Here is a 19344-nt window from a genome sequence, read left to right on the forward strand (position 1 = left end):
CTTTCCCCATGTAATCATGAGAGTTATAGGCCGTCTTCATGTGTTTTTAAAAATTCTTTCATGAAATGTGGGTGTCACTGGCAAGACCAGCAATTGTTGGCCATCCCTAATTGCCCTTGAACTGAGTGGCTTGCTGGGCCATTTCAGAGGGCAGATAAGAGTCAACCACATTGCTGTGGGTCTGGAGTCACACGTAGGTCAGATCAGGTAAGGATGGCAGATTTCCTTCCCTAATGGCCATTAGTGAACCAGATAGGTTTTTACGTTAATAGATGATAGATTCATGGCTGAGACTAGCTTTTAATTCCTGATTTGAATCTGCGCCCAGAACATTAGCCTTGGTCTCTGGATTGCTCATCCAGTGACATTATCACTATGTCATCATCTCCCCTAAAATATAGTTCTTAAACCCCAGGCCACCAAGAAACATTTTTTCATAATTCTTCAGAGTCTCAGCTAAATACATTAGAAAGTTCATAAACAATATGGTTGCTTGTTTTTAGCAGTGTAAAACCATTAACCAAGTTTTAAACAACTGCTATAAGTCTCAAGTAAGAACAGAAAATGCTGGCGTGCACAAGAGGGCAGCCAGCATCTGAAACTAAATGACAGGCTAACATTAGGCTGGATTGGGTGAATGGGCCCCACCTAAATTAAGCCCTTTCCCCCTCTTTCAGATACTGACTGATCTGTTCCATTTCTAGCAAATTTTTATCCTAATGAACCTTCAGTTCAAATCCAATATCATTCACTAACAGAACACATTGGCACTGGCACAAGAAGAAATAGTGGCACCAAACTTGGATGTTTTTTGAGAAAAGTTTCAGAAGAGATGAGGTGAAATACAACATAGCGGATAATTTCTCTCTTTTTCCTTCCGTCCTACATTTTTGGGTGTTTTTTTATTGCTGGCTACAATTCACTGTCTTCAGTTATCTGACGTAAGTAGACTGTGCATTTCAACAGGCTATTGGACTGCAAAGTAGTGAGGGGAAGGGGGGGGTGGCGATGTGGGGGTCTACCGGATAACAATCAGGAGTGAAACTTTGGATAGGTTTCCCCTCTCTAATCTGGGAGTGCTAAGATTGACTGTAGAGCCTCTATTCCACAGCAGCTAGGATCAGTTGACTCAGCACCGGCAAGATATCAAACCTGAGATCCTTTGTTCTGTGTGACTCACAGAAGCACAAAATGATGCAGCACAGAAGGAAGTCCAGGAGGAGGTCATTTGGCTCGTCATGTCTGTGCTGGCTCCTTGGTAGAGCTATTCAATTAGTTTCACCCCTGGTCTTACCCCCAGCCCTCTAGTTTTTTTCTTCTTCAATTATGTTTCCAATTCCCTTTTAAAAGTTATTATCACATCTGTCCCCACCATCCTTTCAGATAGTGCATTAACTAAAAAAAAGTTTCCTCATGTCACCTCGGGTTCCTTTGTCAATCATCTTAAATCTGTGCCCTTTGGTTATCGATTTCTCTGCCAGCGGAACAACTCCAACGACATCCTTGATTATTTTGAATACTTTAACAAATGTCCTCTTAACCTTCTCTGTTCTCAGAGAACGACCCCAGTTTCTCCCTCATTCCTGGTACCATTATAGTAAATCTCTTCTAAGGCAAGGGTTGCCAGCCTTTTTTTTACCTGAAGAGCCTTTTAAAAAGTATTTGCCTAAAATAAAAACAATTGGGAACTGCATGACACAAATTTGACATTTCTATACCAAATACTTGGCAAAATGACAAGTGTCTCTGGTTGAATGCACAATGTGCATGCATAATGAACAAAATAGGTGCTAATATCATGCATCAATAGAAAAAAATTGAAAACAACCTAGGTCTAACTTGGAAATATCATGTTTTCTTTAACAAAAATTTTGCCAGCAAAGTAAATAATTAATCATAGTCCACAAAGGACCACAGGCTCTCTCTCCATTAGAGAGACAATTGGCTATGTATTGATTGATTTATTTTAATTTTGTCATTAAAGTCATCTTTAAAACAAATTTTAACTTGAGATGTGTAGAATTAAGACAACTTTTTAAGCTATTGAATCTCATGATAAAAAATAGCTAATAGCACGTTCAGAATAATTTATCCTCTCAGCTATATTAGAAACAATAATGGTCGCAGGCCACAAAACCTGTTCCTCTGACTAAAAGTTTAATTCATAATCATAGCGTAACTATACCACTCAACGGGCTCATTCAGAGCACCATGATGTTTTTTGTTAAAATAATGGCCCGGATTCCCCAAGGAGCAGCAATCGTTCTCGCTGCCTCCAGAAATTTGCCCAACCCTACGCTGCACCACATTTCTACCGAAGTTTTCCGAACCCAGCTGTCCTGGAAATGTGGAGTGTAGCATCTCTCGGAGAACTCCATCGGATCATAGCAGGGTCAGGGGAAGACAAGCCACATCCCCTATTTACAGGACTACCTACTATATGGTAAATTTAAATGCTTAGTGTGAAAGTTAGCAAATGAATGAGTGAACAGGTGAGTGAGTAAGTGGGCTGGTGGATGAGGTAGGTAAGTGGGTAGGGGACTGGTGGGAAAGGTGGGTAGGTGGATGAGGTGAGTAGGTGGGAAAGTGGGTAGGGGTAGGTGGGCGTGTAAGTGGATGGGGTAGATTAGTGTAGTGGGTAGGGGTAGGTGGGTGAGGTGAGTAGGTGGGTGTGTAAGTGGATAAGGGGGAGGTGGGTATGGTGGATAGGTGAGTAAGTGGGTAGGGGGTAGGTGGGTGTGAAAGTGGATAAGGGGTAGGTGGGTGTGGTGGATAAGCGGGCAGGTGGATGAGATAAGTAGGTGGGTAAGTGTATAGGGGGTAGGTGGGCATGTAAGAGGATGGGGTAGATGGGTTGGCGGGTAGGAGTAGGTGGGTAAGTGGGTAGGGGGTAGGTGGGTGAGGTGGGTAAGTAGGTAGGCGGGTGAGGTGGGCAGGAATGTTTTGTCCACAATAAGGACAAATCCAATCCGGTCAATTTCTGCTCCATCAATCTACTCTCGATTATCAGCAAAGTGGTAGAAGTCATCTTCACAGTGCTATCAACCAGCACATACACAGCAATAACCTTCTCACTGTTGCTTAGTTTGGGTTCTGCCAGGGCCTCTTGGCTCCTGATCTCAATACAGCTTTGGTCCAAACATGGGCAAAAGAGCTGAACACAAGAGGCGAGGTGCGAGTGAGCATTTGACTGAGTACGGCACCAAAGAGCGTTAGAAAAATTGAAGTTAATGAGAAACAAGGGGAAAACTCTCCACTGGTTGGCGACATAGTTCGTACAAAGGAAACTGGTTGTGGTTGTGGGAAGGCCAATCAACCTCAGCTCAAGCACATCACGGCAGAAATTCCTCAGAGCCGTGTCCTAGGCCCAACTAAATCAGCTGCTTCACACCATCAGAGATTACCTATTTCCACTCTTGCAACATTGCCCTGATCTGCCCCTGCCTCAGCTCATCTGCTTCTAAATCTCTCATCTATGCCTCTGTCACCTCTAGGCTAAATTTTCCAATTAAATTCTGTCCAGCCTCCCAAATTCCACCCTTTGTAAATTTGAGGTTATTTAAAACTCTGTTGCTGTGTCCTTATTTTCAGCAAATCACATGGACCCATCAACCCTGTGCTCGCTGACCTAAATTAGCTCCCAGTCAAACAAGGACTCGGTTTTAAAATTTTCATCCTTGTTTTCAAATCCCTCCGTGACTTCATCCCTGCCCGTTTCAGTAATCTCCTCCAAACCACAACCCTCCAAGATATTAGCATTAATCTAATTCTGGTATCTTGAGCATCCCTGGTTTTAATTTCTCCACCATTGGTGGTTGTGCCTTCACTTCCCTGGAACCTAAGCTCCAAAATTCCCTCCCCAAATGCCCCGCCTCTCTACTTCTCTTTCCTCCTTTAAGAAGTTCCTTAAAAGCTTACCTTATTGGCCAAGCTTTTGGCCATCTGCCCTAATATTGCCTTATGTGGCTGGATGTCCAATTTTGCTTCCTAACACTCCTGTGAAGTGCCTTGGGATGTTTTATTATGTTAAAGACACTACATAAATACAAGTTATTGTTGTTTTTATGGATTTCTGAAGAACTTTTGAACATGCACAATGTTGTGAAATGATGTGCATACACCTTTAAGGGGGCAAATCTTAAACTACTGTTTACCACCTTGAGAGAGGACCATGACTTGCAGGCAGTATGCAAGCTGCAGGGTAGAAGTTAGATGTACTATACTTAACTTCCTAGTGAACATTATCTGTATATAGTCTTATCTTCAAATAAAGAACACACATTATTGTTTCACCAATCCCTGATTGGTACGTTCACACTGAAGAAGAATGTAACACAGAATGTTCTTTAATAACTTTTTAAACTTTTGTAATGCGTGTCTTCTTACACCAGAGCATGCTTGCAATCTATGTGACTCTACTTTATAATCTGTTTAAACCCCAGTTAAATTTAGAGTCATTTTCCTAAGAACTCCTTTAAAAGTGGCTTATTTGATCTGCTCTGAATTAACAAAACTACCAAGGTTCAATGGGAGTAATATGTGGCTTTGTCCTGACATGAACTTAGTGATGTGGTTAAAAGGCATTTTGTAGCAATGCAAAGAATCAATTTTAAAGAAGTTCTTTTCACAGATTGTTAGGGTGTTAATTTACAGTTATTATTCAGAGGATGAAGCTGATGTTGACAGGGCTATAGTAATTTTCCATGTCTTGACCACTTGAGAAGACATTAAGAACTTTATGTTCTTATGTGACCAACTACAGTAGTACAGATTTAGAGTCTGTGTTGGCCAGGTGAGGTGGTGAGGTCGTCAGGGAAGGAAGTGTCAGACAGAGAGAAATTAAAATTTTGAAGTTGGAAAATAAACAACTGTTGAAAACACATTTCTTAAGCAATTATTTTGCAAGTTGATTCGTGTTGTAATCTTCCATTAATGGATATTTATTAAATGCTGCTTTGATTTTTTAAAATGCATTCACAGGATGTGGGCATGGGTGGCAAGGCCAGCATTTATTACCAACTCCTAATTGCCCTTGAGAAGATAGTAGTGAGTCACCTTTCTGAATATAACTGAGTGGCCTGCTAGGAAATTTCAGAAGGCCAGACCAGATAAGAACAGATTTTCTTCTTTAGGGGACATTAGTGAACCAGATGGGTTTTTACAATAACCCAGTGGTTTCATGGTTACCATTACTGATACCAGCTTTTTATTTCAGATTTATTTAATTGTAATTCTCCAACTTCCACAGTCGGATTTGAACTAATGTTTTCAAAACATTGGTGCAGACTTCTGGATTACTACTTTAGTAACATAACCACTATGCTACTGTACAACTGAATTACAAGACTTAGGGCCAAAATTATGAATTCTAAAGAAATTTGATCCAGCACACTGATTCTTGCAAGTTTTCTACATTATTGCAAGGCTAGTTTGTTTCAGTAATAGTTGTGTAACAAAATTTTGGACTAAGTTTACCTTATTTTTATTGTCTAAAAGGACTTTAAATCCTTGTTCTTGTTCCTCTTTGCTTCCACTATGTAACCTGTCTACTTCTTCCAGCAGGGCACTCATTTCACTCTGATCTACTTCTGGCGATATCAAGCATTGCACAGCCCCAGTCTCTGGTTCTGGTTTCAGAGCAGGGGAGAAATCGAGAACCTGCACCAAATTGCTCTTCTGTTCTTCATCCTTCTCCACCTCAGTGTCAGTACGTGCTGTGGTAGAACTAGAAATAAATGTACAATATCTTACAAATTTCAGTGGTGTTGCCTAAAGGTAAGTGATGAATGTAAGTTTTTTTCATATATGAGGCGGCAATGGAGTTGCGAGGGAGACTTTAGCAACTTGGTCCACAGAGCCACTTAGAAGCTAAACACTTCACTATGTTGCAACAGCTGACAGAAATATTTAATGGGAAATGCTGATACAAAAATGTGATCAAAAATCTGGACAATAAGAATGAACATATTTAGCTGGGAAACTTGAGAATGATAATTATATTTCAAAACTGACTGAGGTGATCAGACAATAACCCCCTTGGGTTCTGCCTACAAACATGAGCTGAGCTCAGAAAAGTTTTTCTGATTAGAAAGAAGCACGCAGAGGGGTCTTCCAGGAATTGATATTAGAACTGTTGCTTTTGTTATATATAAATGACCTGGAGTTGGGTAGAGAGAGCACAATTTTGAAGTCTGTGGGTCATAGCAGACTACAGGAGAATGTATACAGGCTGATGAAATGGGAAGATACTCGATAGACACAATGCAGAGAAGGGTGAAGTAATGCACTTTGGACGGAAAAGCATGGAGAGGAAGTATAACCTAATGAATAAATTTGGGCTGACTGACCTGCTGCGTAAGGAGAAAAGGGAAACTACAAATGTTCTGGTGGGGGGGGGTGTCCTTCATCTAATTCTGATTGAAGGATTACACATCCAAAAAATTAATCGTCTATCTTTTCCCTTTATAGATGCTAATTGACCAGTTGTGTATTTCCTGGTTTTATTTCATATTTCCCTTATACAAAGTTTTTCATTTCAGTTAAACTTCTTCGGAGAAGTTCCAACCTATGCTACTACACAAGGATCACTCTCCATTACTGATAGATTTCATTTCCTGGCAACCCACTTACCCTAGAATGCTGCCATTCATTTGTCAAGACTGAAATAAAGGAAAACATTTTATATATGTTCATAATGTATTATGAAGATCTGTGGAAGGTGACTTATATCATACAAATGACCAACAAAGTAGTAATTAATTCATGGGTTGGCATCACCAGTATTAACTTAATCATATTCTGAGTGTTCTTTGATTGTAATTGTCTCATTCATTAAATCTTAGCATGTCCTTTCTATAAGCGGTCTCATTCTTTAAATAAAATAGTGGATGGAGGAATTTCGTAGCTTAATAATGCAAATTGTAATTTCTAGACTTACATTCCTTTATAGTTTATCTGTCCACTTAAAAACATTGACTATACTAATTTGTAAGTATGTGCTACATTGAACATACGTTTTCCTCAACAAGATCCTAAAGGGAAAATTGTTCCAAAGATTATGATGCAAACTGAAAAACAGTTCATGAAAACACTATCATTTGTGAAAAGTAATGAATTTAACTTGACAAAATATAAGGGCAGTGACTTAATTATTGTCAAAATGTGTTTAGTATATGGGGTCCTTTTTTGCCTGAAAGAATCAGGCTAATCAGTCCATCGAGTTAGTACTAGTTTTTTCAAAGAGCAAGTCAGTTAGTCCCACTCCCCGATGCTCTCTTCCTATCCCTGTAATTTTTTCTCCTTCAATTATTTATCCATTTCCCTTTTGAAGGTGACTATTGAATCCGTATCCACCACCCTGCAGAAGTCTGGCGTAGATTTGGCTGGTGGAGAATCGGTTCAGTTTAAATGGAAAAAATCAGTTGAAGTTGTTGCAGAATACAAGATATGGGCTGAGTATGATACTGTGAACATTTCAATTTATAAATATCACTGCTCACATTATAGAACATTTTTGTCTGAATGGATCAAGCAAACCATTCCAAATCCTAACCACTCTTTGCAATAAAAGGTTTTTCCTTATATTGCTTCTGGTTCTTCCGCCTTGAATCTGTGCCCTCTAGTTATCAACCCTTCAGCCATTAGAAACAGTTTCTCCTTATTTACTATATCTAAACCCTTCATGATTTTAAACACCTCTATCAAATCTCCTCTTAGCCTTCTCTGCTCGAAGGAGAACAACCCCAGCTTCTTGCTTCTCCAGTCTATCCAAGTAACTATGATCCCTCATCCCTGGAACTATTCTAGTAAATCTCCTCCGCACCCTCTCCAAATCCTACTTTGTACGAATAATTCTGATTTTGAGTTTTGCAATTCATAAACACAGGTCCAGAACCAATGGGGCAGCATTTGCATCTTAAAATTCCATTTACAGATTTCCCCACAGCTCAGCTGGTAAGAATACTATCTGGTAGGGAACTGAACAACAGATAACACAGATCCAGGTTTGATTAGAGGTCTGTGCCAGGTCAGTTGATATGAGCTGGGGCAACGGTAATCCTGGATTATAGAGAGGAAACATCAAAAAAGGGTCCTGTTCCCGGCTGCTATTGAGTAATTGCTGTTGAAAAGTGCATGAGAAAGATTAGAACAGGAAGAGGAGCAGCATCAGCCTCTACAGTTGCATAGCATAACAACAATCAGTATCTGGCTCACAATGAAGAACGACCACTTGGTCAGAGCACAGTAGAGTTGTGAAGCTTTTGCCTCATGTCAATTCAGTTCCCCGAGGATAGGATCAGATAAAATTGGAAGTACTTTTAGATACAGCAGAACAGAGTACTTCTAAGCATTCCATTTAATCAAAACTACTCTGACACACATTTATACGCTGAACATGATGACCAGTTTGACAAGCACTGGTGCAGACAAGATAAATAATGGCATGCAAACACCATACAGTTTTTGAAAGTATCTAGTTCCCAGTAGATTTTTAAGCCCATTGGCTCATTATTCTCTGCTTAGTGAGGCTTGCAGTTGGTAACTCTTTAGCTACTATGGAACAATTCTTCAATTTAAAAAGTAACGAATAAGAAATTTTATTTGAGTATTGTACTCCCCTCTTGACAAACGATCCTTTTACACATTTTGCGTGATAAAAGTGGTCTTGGGGAGGGAAGAATAACGTTATAATAACTTGAAGTTCAATTTATTACCCAGCTGTTGGCTGATATTGAAGAAATGGAGACTCAGTATCCAGCCCAGTCCTGTCATCTGTGAATGATTCAGCTGCAAAAGCAAGCATGGAACAGTCTAATGTTGCCGGGATTTCTATTTGCCTGTGGATTACAAAAGAAACGTAACTCCTTACTTTCAATTCTTACCAAAGACCAATGGCATTAATACTCCGGGAGAAAAACTATCTTAAGCAGATGCCTTACCATTAGAATCTTTCTCACAATATAAAAGACAAAGAGCTATTATTAAACTGTGATCTCCTGGACATAAAAGCAAAATACTGCGGATGCTGGAGATGTGAAATAAAAACAGAAACTGCTGGAAAAACTCAGAAGAGTCACATTGGACTCGAAACATTAACTGTTTCTCTTTTCACAGATGCTGCCAGGCATGCTGAGTTTTTCTGGCACTTTCTGTTTTTATTTTGGTTCTCCTGGATGTTGTCACTCTCAAGGTAAAAGCTTTAGATTGGTGCTGTCCCGCCCTGTATGGTTCTGAAACAATGGTTTACCCTTATGAGGCTTCATTTCTTACGCCAAAAGTATGTTTTCATGGATTCAATCAGCACTTTAATTTATAGAGCATGACTTTGGTGCTTATACTAATACAATCACACCCAAATATGTAAACACACACTGGCACATTTACATTGTATATGTGTATGCATGGATATATATGCACAATCATGTGCATACATACTTAATCATATACTTATGTTTATGCACATACATACCCACATGTATATATACATTCCTGCATATATGTATCTATATACTTAAATATATGCATATATATACAGGATTACGTACATATTGACGCTTACATATATACGCATAACTACACATACGTATATATATATATTACACACACACACACACCAGCATGCACACATGCATATGCGCAAAAATGCAAACCCATACACAGGTACACATAGATATGTGGGCACACACATGCTAACACAAGCGGGCGCACATGTGCTAACACAAGTGTGTGTGTGCATACACACACAAACACACCCACAAAAGTATACAGGCAACCATACATCATGGGTGCATGCACACACAGGCAGGATAACACAGACTTACACACACATGCACTTACATACACACATGTTTACTCACATGCATGCACAAGCATTCAGACATTTAATTTAAAAACATTTAAAAACTTAGAGGCATGGATACAAAAGTATGGACAAGGATGTATATACATAAAATGTATATACACATACATATAATATATACTCATTTATTATATAAATGCGCACACATATATAATATATATAAACACAGATGTACATATACTGACATTTCTGTACATATTTATACAAATGTACAAAAGCAAAATACTGTAGATTCTGGAGCTCTGAATAGAAATCAGAAAATGCTCCAAATACGAAGCAGTATCTGTAGGGAGAGAAAAACAGAATTAATGGGCAGAATTTAATGAGGGCTGTGGGATGCCTTACGACCACCACCAAAATGGGTAGCACCTCCGCCAACCAGATCTCCAGCAGCCCAAAGGGAATTAAGTCCCTGATTGGCAACAAGGACCCTGTCGTTGGTGCTTCTAGCTCCAAGGGAGACATTTAATTCTGGGACTTCTCCCAGCGGGGCGGAAATCCCACTCCCGAGCGCTGCCAGTCAATCAGGGTTCAGCAACTCTCCATTACCAGCTGTGCCATCGGGAACAGTGGCTGCTGTCGATAATACACTAGTGCTTTGATCAGGGATCATCGTTGGATCCCTGGAGAAAGGTAACTGTGGGTGGAATAGGGGTCACAGGGAGGGGATCACTGGCAAGGGGGATAGGGGGGTTGGAAGAAAGGACAGGGGTTGCTTCTCAGTGGGTGTCCCCCCAGCCCCCACCCACCACCCCTCTTCCTGATGACGGGTTGCTCGATCAGGCATTGAGTGCCTTTGAACAACATGGACAAAAGAGTTGAACTCCCGAGATGAGGTGAGGGTGACTGCCCTTGACATCAAGGCAGCATTTGACATCAAGGAGCCCTAGCAAAACTGGAGTCAATGGGAATCAGGGGAAAAACTCTCCGCTGGTTGGAGTCATACCTAGCACAAAGGAAGATGGTTGTGGTTGTTGGAGGTCAGTCATCTCAGCTCCAGGACATCACTGCAGGAGTTCCTCAGGGTAGTGTCCTCGGCCCAATCATCTTCAGCTGCTTCATCAATGACCTTCCTTCCATCATAAGGTCAGAAGTGGGGATGTTCGCTGATGACTGCACAATGTTCAGCACCATTCGCGACTCCTCAGATACTGAAGCAGTCTATGTCCAAATGCAGCAAGACCTGGATAATATCCAGACTTGAGCTGACAAATGGCAAGTAACATTCGCACCACACAAGTGTCCGGCAACGACCATCTCCAAAAAGAGAGAATCCAACCAATGCCCCTTGATGTTCAATGGCATTACCATCACTGAATCCCCCACTATCAACATCCTGGGGATTACCATTGACCAGAAACTGAATTGGACTAGCCATATAAATACTGCGGCTACAAGAGCAGGTCAGAGGCTAGGAATCGTACGATGAGTAACCCACCTCCTGACTCCCCAAAGCCTGTCCACTATTTACAAGACACAAGTCAGGAGTGTGATGGAATATTCCCCACTTGCCTGGATGAGTGCAGCTCCCACGACACTCAAGAAGCTTGACACCGTCCAAGACAAAGTAGCCCATTTGATTGGCACCATATCCGCAAAAATTCACACCCTCCACCACCGACGCACAGTAGCAGCAGTGTGTACCATCTACAAGATGCATTGCAGGAATTCACCAAGGCTCCTTCGACAGCACCTTCCAAACCCATGACCACTGCCATCTGGAAGGACAAAGGCAGCAGACACATGGGAACATCACCACTTGGAAGTTCCCCTCCAAGTCACTCGCCATTCTGATTTGGAAATACATCCCATTCCTTCATGTCGCTGGGTCAAAATCCTGGAACTCCCTTCCTAACAGCACTGTGGGTGTACCTACACCACATGGACTGCAGAGGTTCAAGAAGGCAGCTCACCACTACTTTCTCAAGGGCAATTAGGGATGGGCAATAAATGCTGGCCCAGCCAGCGAAGCTCACGTCCCATGAATGAATAAAAAAAGGGGGATCCCACTTGTGTGCATGCTTGTTGGTCTCCACACATGTCGAGTCCCCTCCACCTCTGGATGAGGCCCTTAAGGGGAGCATTAAAAAGAGCATCAAATTACACCCAACATTTCAGGTCTGTGACCTTTCATCAGAACTGGGAAATGTTAGAAATGTAAAGGGTTTTGAGCATGGAAGGGGGCTGGTAATCGTTAGGATAAAGAACAAAAAGGAAGGTCTGTGATCAGGTGGAGGGTAGGAGAGATTCAATGACATGGTTCAAGGCCAAAGGGAGTCGTAATGGCGTAAATAAAGAAACAGATGTGTCAAGAGATGTAGCTGCCATCTGTAAGCAAAGAAAAACAATGTGAAAAAATGATGCCCACAGTGAAAAGGAGATGCTTATGCCCACAGAACTGGAAACTGTTGAAGTGACAGAGGGCATCGGAAGATTCAGATGTGACTCCGCCTATCTTGATTATTTTGTTTTCTCCCCTTGTCCAGTCTATTTTCACCTACTTCTGAGGATAGCCTGTGAACTAATATTCACTTTCAACCCACTGACTCCCACCCCATTTCGTGTAAGCACTTTCTTCCAGTTTTTCCATCTCTGTCACATCTGTTTGGATGATGCAACCTTCCATACCATCACTTCCAATATGTCTTCCTGTTTCCTCGATTGATGGTGCCCAACCACCAGCCCCCCATCCCCAAACATGGTTGGTAGGGCTCTCCATCATGTCTGTTCTATTTCTGCTCTCACCACTTCCCCTCCCTCCCAGAATCACAATAAGGTTCCCCTTTGTCCTAACTTTCCACCCCACCAGCCTTTGTATTCAATGGATCATCCTCTGCCTTTTCTGCCATGTCAAGTGTGATGCCACTAAACACATCTTCCCCTCCCCTACGTTTTCAGCATTCCGAAGCGACCGTTTCCTCTGAGATACTCTGGTTCATTCCTCAATCATCCCCAACATCCCCTCTCCTTTCTATACCTTTCAATGCAAGCGCAAGAGATGCAACACCTGCCTTCTACTTCCTCCGTTTTCACTATCCTAGGTCCCAAACACTCCTTCCAGGTGAAGCAGCAACTTGATTGTATTTTTTTTCAATGTAGCATACTGTATTTGCTTCTCACAATGAGGTGTCCTTTGAATTGGGGAGGCCAAACATAGACTAGGTGACCGCTTTGCAGAATACCTTTGTTCAGTCCACAAGTGCAACCCCAAGCTTCCTGTCACTTGCCATTTTAATTTTCCACCTTGCTCCCACTCTGATCTTTCTGTCCTCAGCCTCCTGAGTGTTCCAATGAGGTTCAACACAAATTCGAAGAACAGTATCTCATCTTTCGGCTGAACATTTTACAGGCTTCTGGAATCAACATTGCATTCAACAATTTTAGATCATAACTTCTGACTTGCTTAGATTTAGTAGCTCCTGCATCTAGCTACATGAGGAGACAAAGCACTCCACTCTCTCCTGCAATGTTCTTATGTTGCTCTAGCATCTGGTGACCAGCTGGAGATCTCTACCCACAGTCTGCCACCAGTTCATCTTGGGTCGCCCTCTTCTTCTACATCCAGTAGGAGCTTAGTGCATGAACTGATGGGCGGACCACAATAACGAATTTCAGGTGACATGGCAAAGCCAGCTGAGCCATCTTTTACATGGATGAAACTGGAGGAGGTTCTGAGTGTTTTCTTAAGGTAAGAACAGGGTAAGAACAACCTGAATAAATTGAGTTGGCAGGAAAAATAGCTGAACAATAAGCTACCTTCAAAGAGGAGGTATTTCGGGCACAGTCAATATACATTCCCTCAAAAAGGAAAAGTAGGGAAAACAAAGCTAGATGACAAAAGATATAGAAATTAAGATAAAGCAGAAAAAAGTGTGCTTATGACAGTTGTCAGGTAGAAAATACAATTAAGAATGAGGCTGAACACAGAAGATTCTGTGAAAAAGCAAGAGAAGCAAAGAGGGAGTATGAAAAGAGACTGGCAGTCAACATAAAAGGGAATCCCAAAGTCTTCTTTTGGCATATAAATAGTAAGAGTGTGGCAAAAGGAGGAGTAGAGCCGATTAGGGACGAAAAAGGGGAATTACACATGGATACAGAGGGCATAGCGGAGGTATTAAATGAATACTTTGCACCTGTCTGTCTTTACCAAGAAGATGCTATCCCAGGCCACGGTGAAAGAGGAGGTAATTCAAACAATAGAAGGGTTTAACATTGATGAAGAGATGGTATTGGATAGGCTATCTATACTTAAAGTGATTAAGGAACCGGGATCAGATAAGATGCACCCAAGGATACTGAGGGAAATGAGAATAGAAATTGCAGCAGCACTGGCCATCATTTTTCAGACTTCCTTAGACTCAGGGATGTTGCCAGAGGACTGGAGAATTGCAAATGCTATACCCTTGTTCAAAAAAGGGAGCTAAGATAAACCCAGCAACTACAGGCCAATCAGTTTAACTTTGGCGGTGGGGAAACTTCTAGAAACAATAATTCGGGACAAAATTAATAGTCACATCGACAAATGTGGGTTAATTAAATAAAACCAGCGTGGATTTCTTAAGGAAAAATTGTGTTGAACTAACTTGGAGTTTTTTGAAGAGGTAACAGAAAGGGTTGATGAGGGAAATGCAGTTGATGTGGTGTACATGGATTTCCAAAAGATGTCTGATATAATGCCACACAACAGATTTCTGAGCAAAATTATAGCTCACGGAATAAAAAGAACAGTAGCAACATGGATATGGAATTGGCTGACTGACAGGAAACAGAGAGTAGTGGTTAATGAATATTTTTCAGCTGGAGGATGGTTTGTAGTAGAGTTCCCCAGTCGTCTGTGTTAGGACCCTTGCTTTTCCTGATATATATTAATGACCTAGACCTTGGCATACAGGGCACAATTTCAAAGTTTGTGAATGATACCAAACTTGGAAGCATTGTGAACTGTGAGGAGGATAGTGTAGAACTTCAAACTTCTCTTTACTTATAGACAAGTTGGTGGAATGGGCGGACAGATGAAGTTCAATGTGGAGAAACGTGAAGTCATTCATTTTGATAGGAAGAACATGGAGAGACGATAAAAAGGCTAAAATTTTAAAGTGGGTGCAGGAGCAGAGGGACCTGGGTGTATATGTGTATAAGTCATTGAAGGTGGCAGGACAGGTTGAGAGTGTGGTTAATAAAGCCACTTAATAAATCTAATATCCTAGGCTTTATTAGTAGGGGCATAGAGTGCAAGAGCAAGGAGGTTACGCTGAACTTGTATAGGACACTAGTTCGGCCTCAGCTGAAGTATTGCGTCTACTTCTGGGCACCACACTATAGGGAGGATGTGGAGGTATTGGAGAGAGTACAGAAAAGAATCATGAGAATGGTTCCAGGTTTGAGGAACTTCAGTTATGAATATATATTGGAGAAGTTAGGACTACTTTCCTTGAAGAAGGCTGAGAGGAGATTTGATAGAGATATTCAAAATCACGAGGGGTCTGGACAAAGTAGATGGGAACAATTTCTCCCTATTTGTGAAAGAACTGAGAATGTGAGGGCACAGATTTTAAGTAACTGGTAAAAGCAAAAGGAACACGAGGAAAAACCTATTCATGCAGCCAATGGTTAAAGGTCTGGAATTCACTGCCTGAGATTGTGGCGGAGGCAGGTTCAATTGAGGCATTCAAAAGAGTATTAGACTGTTAACTGAAAAGGAAGAATGTGCAGGTTTATGGGGAGAGGGCAGGAGAAAGGCACTAAATGAATTGCACATTTGAAGAGCTGGTGCAGACATGATTGGCTGAATGGCCTCCTTCTGCACTGTAGCAGTTCTGTGATTCTGACTTGGGTATAAAGTCACACCAGTGTATGCCTAGAATCCTTTGAAGACACCTGGTATCAAAGGCATCCAGCTTCCTTTCTTGGCAGATTCCAAGTTTCACAACCATACAAGAGAGTGGAGAGTACATTTGGACTATAGAACCTACGCTTTGTTTTCATGGAAAGCTTTTTACTGTTCCAAATCTTTTTCAGTTGGTTGAAAGCTGATGATGCTTTACCTATTTTTGCATTGGGCTCTTTGTCTATGGCTCCTTGGAGGATAACGGAACTGCTCAGATAGGTGAAGTTCTCTACCAGGTCAACTTTGTTTTGATTGATGTAAACATTGTTGTTTGTTGGTGGTTTCCAGTCATCATATTTCTTAATTTTCTTGGTGCTTATGGCAAGCCCTACTCTCTCAGCCTGATTGCTGATTGAGTTAATGAGCTGTTGAAACCCTGCTATGCCGTCTGATAAGGCAACAATGTCATCAGCAAAGTCCAAATCTGTAAATTGACTATCATTGATCCCTTTCAATTCAAGATTATCCTTGGTTGACTTAATATCCAGTCAATGGCAACAAGAGGGAAAAGGATGCAACGTTGCCTGCCCTTGTCAGCACATGGAATCAGTCACTGTTAACTATCCTCTGTCCTAACACAGCATCTGGAATTCTTATAGCTCTTAATTGTTGCAACCATCCTTGGTGGAATGCCATATGCAGAAAGAATTTTCCAGAGTGAAGGCCTTGGTAAAATCAATAAAACTGATGGCAAGGGGGGGCTTGTTCTTGGCAATTCTTGATGCACCATGGCATAAAAATCTGCCCAGCGCAAGAGCGTTTTAGTCTGAAGCCAGCCTGTTGTTCTTGAAGTTCACCATCCACTATGTCTCGAATACGGTTAAGGATCATGTGGTCATCCACTTTACTTGGTATTCATAGGAGAGTGACTCCCCTCCAATTGTTACATTGGGTGAGGTTTATTTGGGGGGGTGGTTACAGACAATTGACCCATCTTTCCAGTTTTTGGGAACAATGCCAGTGTCACAGACCTGGTTACAAAGTTGACATGGCCACTGGGCAGTTGCTTCGCCACCTGCCTTGAGCATTTCTGGAGTGATAGTTTCTATAACAGGAGATTTGTTCTTTAGAGCAACAATTGCCTTTCTCATCTCATTTTCAGTGAACTTCTCTACATTTATTGAAAGCTTAGTTGGGGGACTGATCAACTTGAGCTGGGTTGGCTGGAGTAGGTCTATTGAGGGCTTCTTGGAAATGTTCTGCTCATTGTGATAACTAGTCTTCACCTTTCAAGATAAGTGTACCATCTCTCGCAATAATCGGCCCCATCTTTGCTTTCATCCTGCCTGCAATCTCCTTTCCGATTTGAAATAGTGATCTCACGTCATTGCAGGCAGCTGCACCTTCTGGCTCATGCGCTTTTTTGTTGATCCATTCTTGATTGTCCTTTTTTAGCACGCCTCTTCACCTCACAATCTTTATTTATGCGGGCCTGCTTCGCTTTTCTGCTGAAGTACCTTCTGTTCTTTTGTAAGATCCCATTTGTTGCCACTATTCCACACTTTCTTCAAAGACTTTTAGTCTTCCCCTGCTACTTTCATTGCTACCTTCAGTTCCTCCCACCAGCCTACTGCTCCAGGCATGGAGTCAGCCAGGACATCAAATATGTTCCTAAGAGTAAGTTGAATGGCACCTTTAGTTTTTAGTGTAATTGAGCTTACATGCATAAGAACATACAAATTAGGCAACTCTGACCTGCTCTGCCATTCAATAAGATCATGGCTGATCTGAGCTTGCTGATATGAAATCTCTTCAATGTCTATTACCAAATGGTGATCACTAAATATGTCCGACCCTCTATACACTCTAACATCTTGCAAACGTGTAGTTCTCCAACTCGGCCCTATAGTTAGATGATCAATTTGTGATTTTGTGGATGTCTTTCTGTGTGAAAAGGAGCCAACCTTGAACCTCCACCTCATTTTGTTTCTTTTTTTCTTTGCTGTTTTTTTTTATTTCCTCATATTTGCTTTCAGACAGCAGCCATTCAGGATCCTGCCATTCGCACCTCCTCTACACGCATCTTGTCCTATTACCACTCCTTTTGGCCTTCCACCAGGAATTTTTTTGTTATTTAACTTCTGCTCTAACCATATTACAGACCTTCCTTTTTGTTCTTTTTTCTACCTGCCATTTCACTTAAAGTCCATTATATCTCTAATACTTCCCATATTTTTTATTGGCTCTTGGGATGTAGCTAACTGGCAAGGCCAGCATTTATTGCCCATGCCTAATGGCCCTTGAGAAGGTAGTGGTGAACCACCTTATTGAATCGCAGTAATCCATGTGGTAGAGGTGTTGTTAGGGAGGGATTTCTAGAATTTTGATCCAAAATTCGAGTTCTGATGAAAGGTCACAGGCCTGAAAGGATAACAGTATTCCCCTCTCCACAGATGCTGCCAGACCTGCTATTTCACACACATTTACATATGTGAATGTATTATATGGAAATAACAGGGTCATTTGAGACCTCAGGAGGTGGTCAACCCTGACCTTTTGTGAGTCGCTCCAGGCCTAGTCAAAGGTCCCATGCTCAGGGTCGAGCCAAGACCCAAGCGGAACCGTGAATTTTCAGCGGTGATAGCAGAACTCAAACCTCAAGGGGCAACGGCTGCTTACAGGTGAAGGATCCTTTGGGAAGGGGACTCGTGTGCCTAAAGGATACGTATGAGGAAGGCAACGGGAAAGGACCTTGTGAATTCTTTTCCCTGAGTCATAGTGCTCATTAAAGTTGAAAATGGGGGGTGTAATTAGGAGCAACAGATGGGAAAAGTGAGGGGCGGGGAGGTGTGGAGAAATGAGCAGAGGGTCCACCCTTGGGTAGCTCAGCACTACATCATGTGTAGTGTGATGGTGTACAGTAGGACTCCAATATAGATGGAGCCCCAATATTGAGATGTCCCCAGCCCTTCCCTCCCCCACCTGGAGCAATAATTCCAACTAACCCCGCCTCACTCTCGCTGTCTGAGGCTTTCCCCGCGTTGGCTGTGAAGTAGATGGAGACAGACTCTGTCGAATCGTCGCTGTCTCTCTTGGATTCGTATCTCCTCTTCTTCTTCCTGGAGCTCTTGGGTTTCCTCAGGCCGGTCTGCTTCTCCACAATGGACTGGATGCACTCCTTGAGGGAGGACACCTCAGCCTTCAGGCCGTCCAGGCAGCTCTGGATGGAGTCCAGGTGCCAGCGAATCTCGAGCTGCTCCTCTGTGGGCTCGCTGGGGGCGGCCTGGGCCTGGGCCTGGACCTGAACCTGGGCCTGGAGACTCCCCTCCTGCCCCAAGCCCTCCAGCACCAGGCGGCTCTTCTGGTGCCTCCAGAAGTAGTAGAAGCCCAGGAAGCCCGAGGCCACCCCCGCCAGCAAGCCCACGGCCTTGAACCTCTCCTGACTGAACATCGGCCCAAAGAGGAGGAGGAGGAGGTGGAGGGGGGATGGGGGATGGGGGAAGGGCTGTGTCAATCACGCCATTGGCTGCGGGCCCGTTCCCCCCAACCACCGCCGGCCGGAGCCGACTGACCGCCCGTCACGTGACGACCCGCCCCGTTGCTAGGGACGCGCGAGCGGGAGACAGCCGGTGGGGGGGGGAGGGGGTGGGGAAGAGGG

At 42.5% G+C, this 19344-nt stretch overlaps 1 protein-coding gene across 1 annotated transcript in view; it reads right to left on the bottom strand.

Moving 5' to 3' along the window:
• LOC144671374 (regulator of microtubule dynamics protein 3-like) overlaps window positions 1-19137 on the bottom strand; it is a 57504-nt gene extending 38367 nt beyond the window's left edge. The window contains exons 1-3 of the mRNA XM_078533247.1: window positions 18692-19137; window positions 8715-8837; window positions 5476-5725 (exon numbers count right to left, since the gene is read on the bottom strand). Coding sequence (XP_078389373.1) covers window positions 5476-5725; window positions 8715-8837; window positions 18692-19137 — 819 coding nt within the window. The remainder of the gene's footprint in view (window positions 1-5475; window positions 5726-8714; window positions 8838-18691) is intronic.
• Window positions 19138-19344: the final 207 nt, after the last annotated feature.

This window comes from Cetorhinus maximus, chromosome 32, assembly GCF_964194155.1.
Source record: "Cetorhinus maximus chromosome 32, sCetMax3.hap1.1, whole genome shotgun sequence".
Lineage (NCBI taxonomy): Eukaryota > Metazoa > Chordata > Chondrichthyes > Lamniformes > Cetorhinidae > Cetorhinus > Cetorhinus maximus.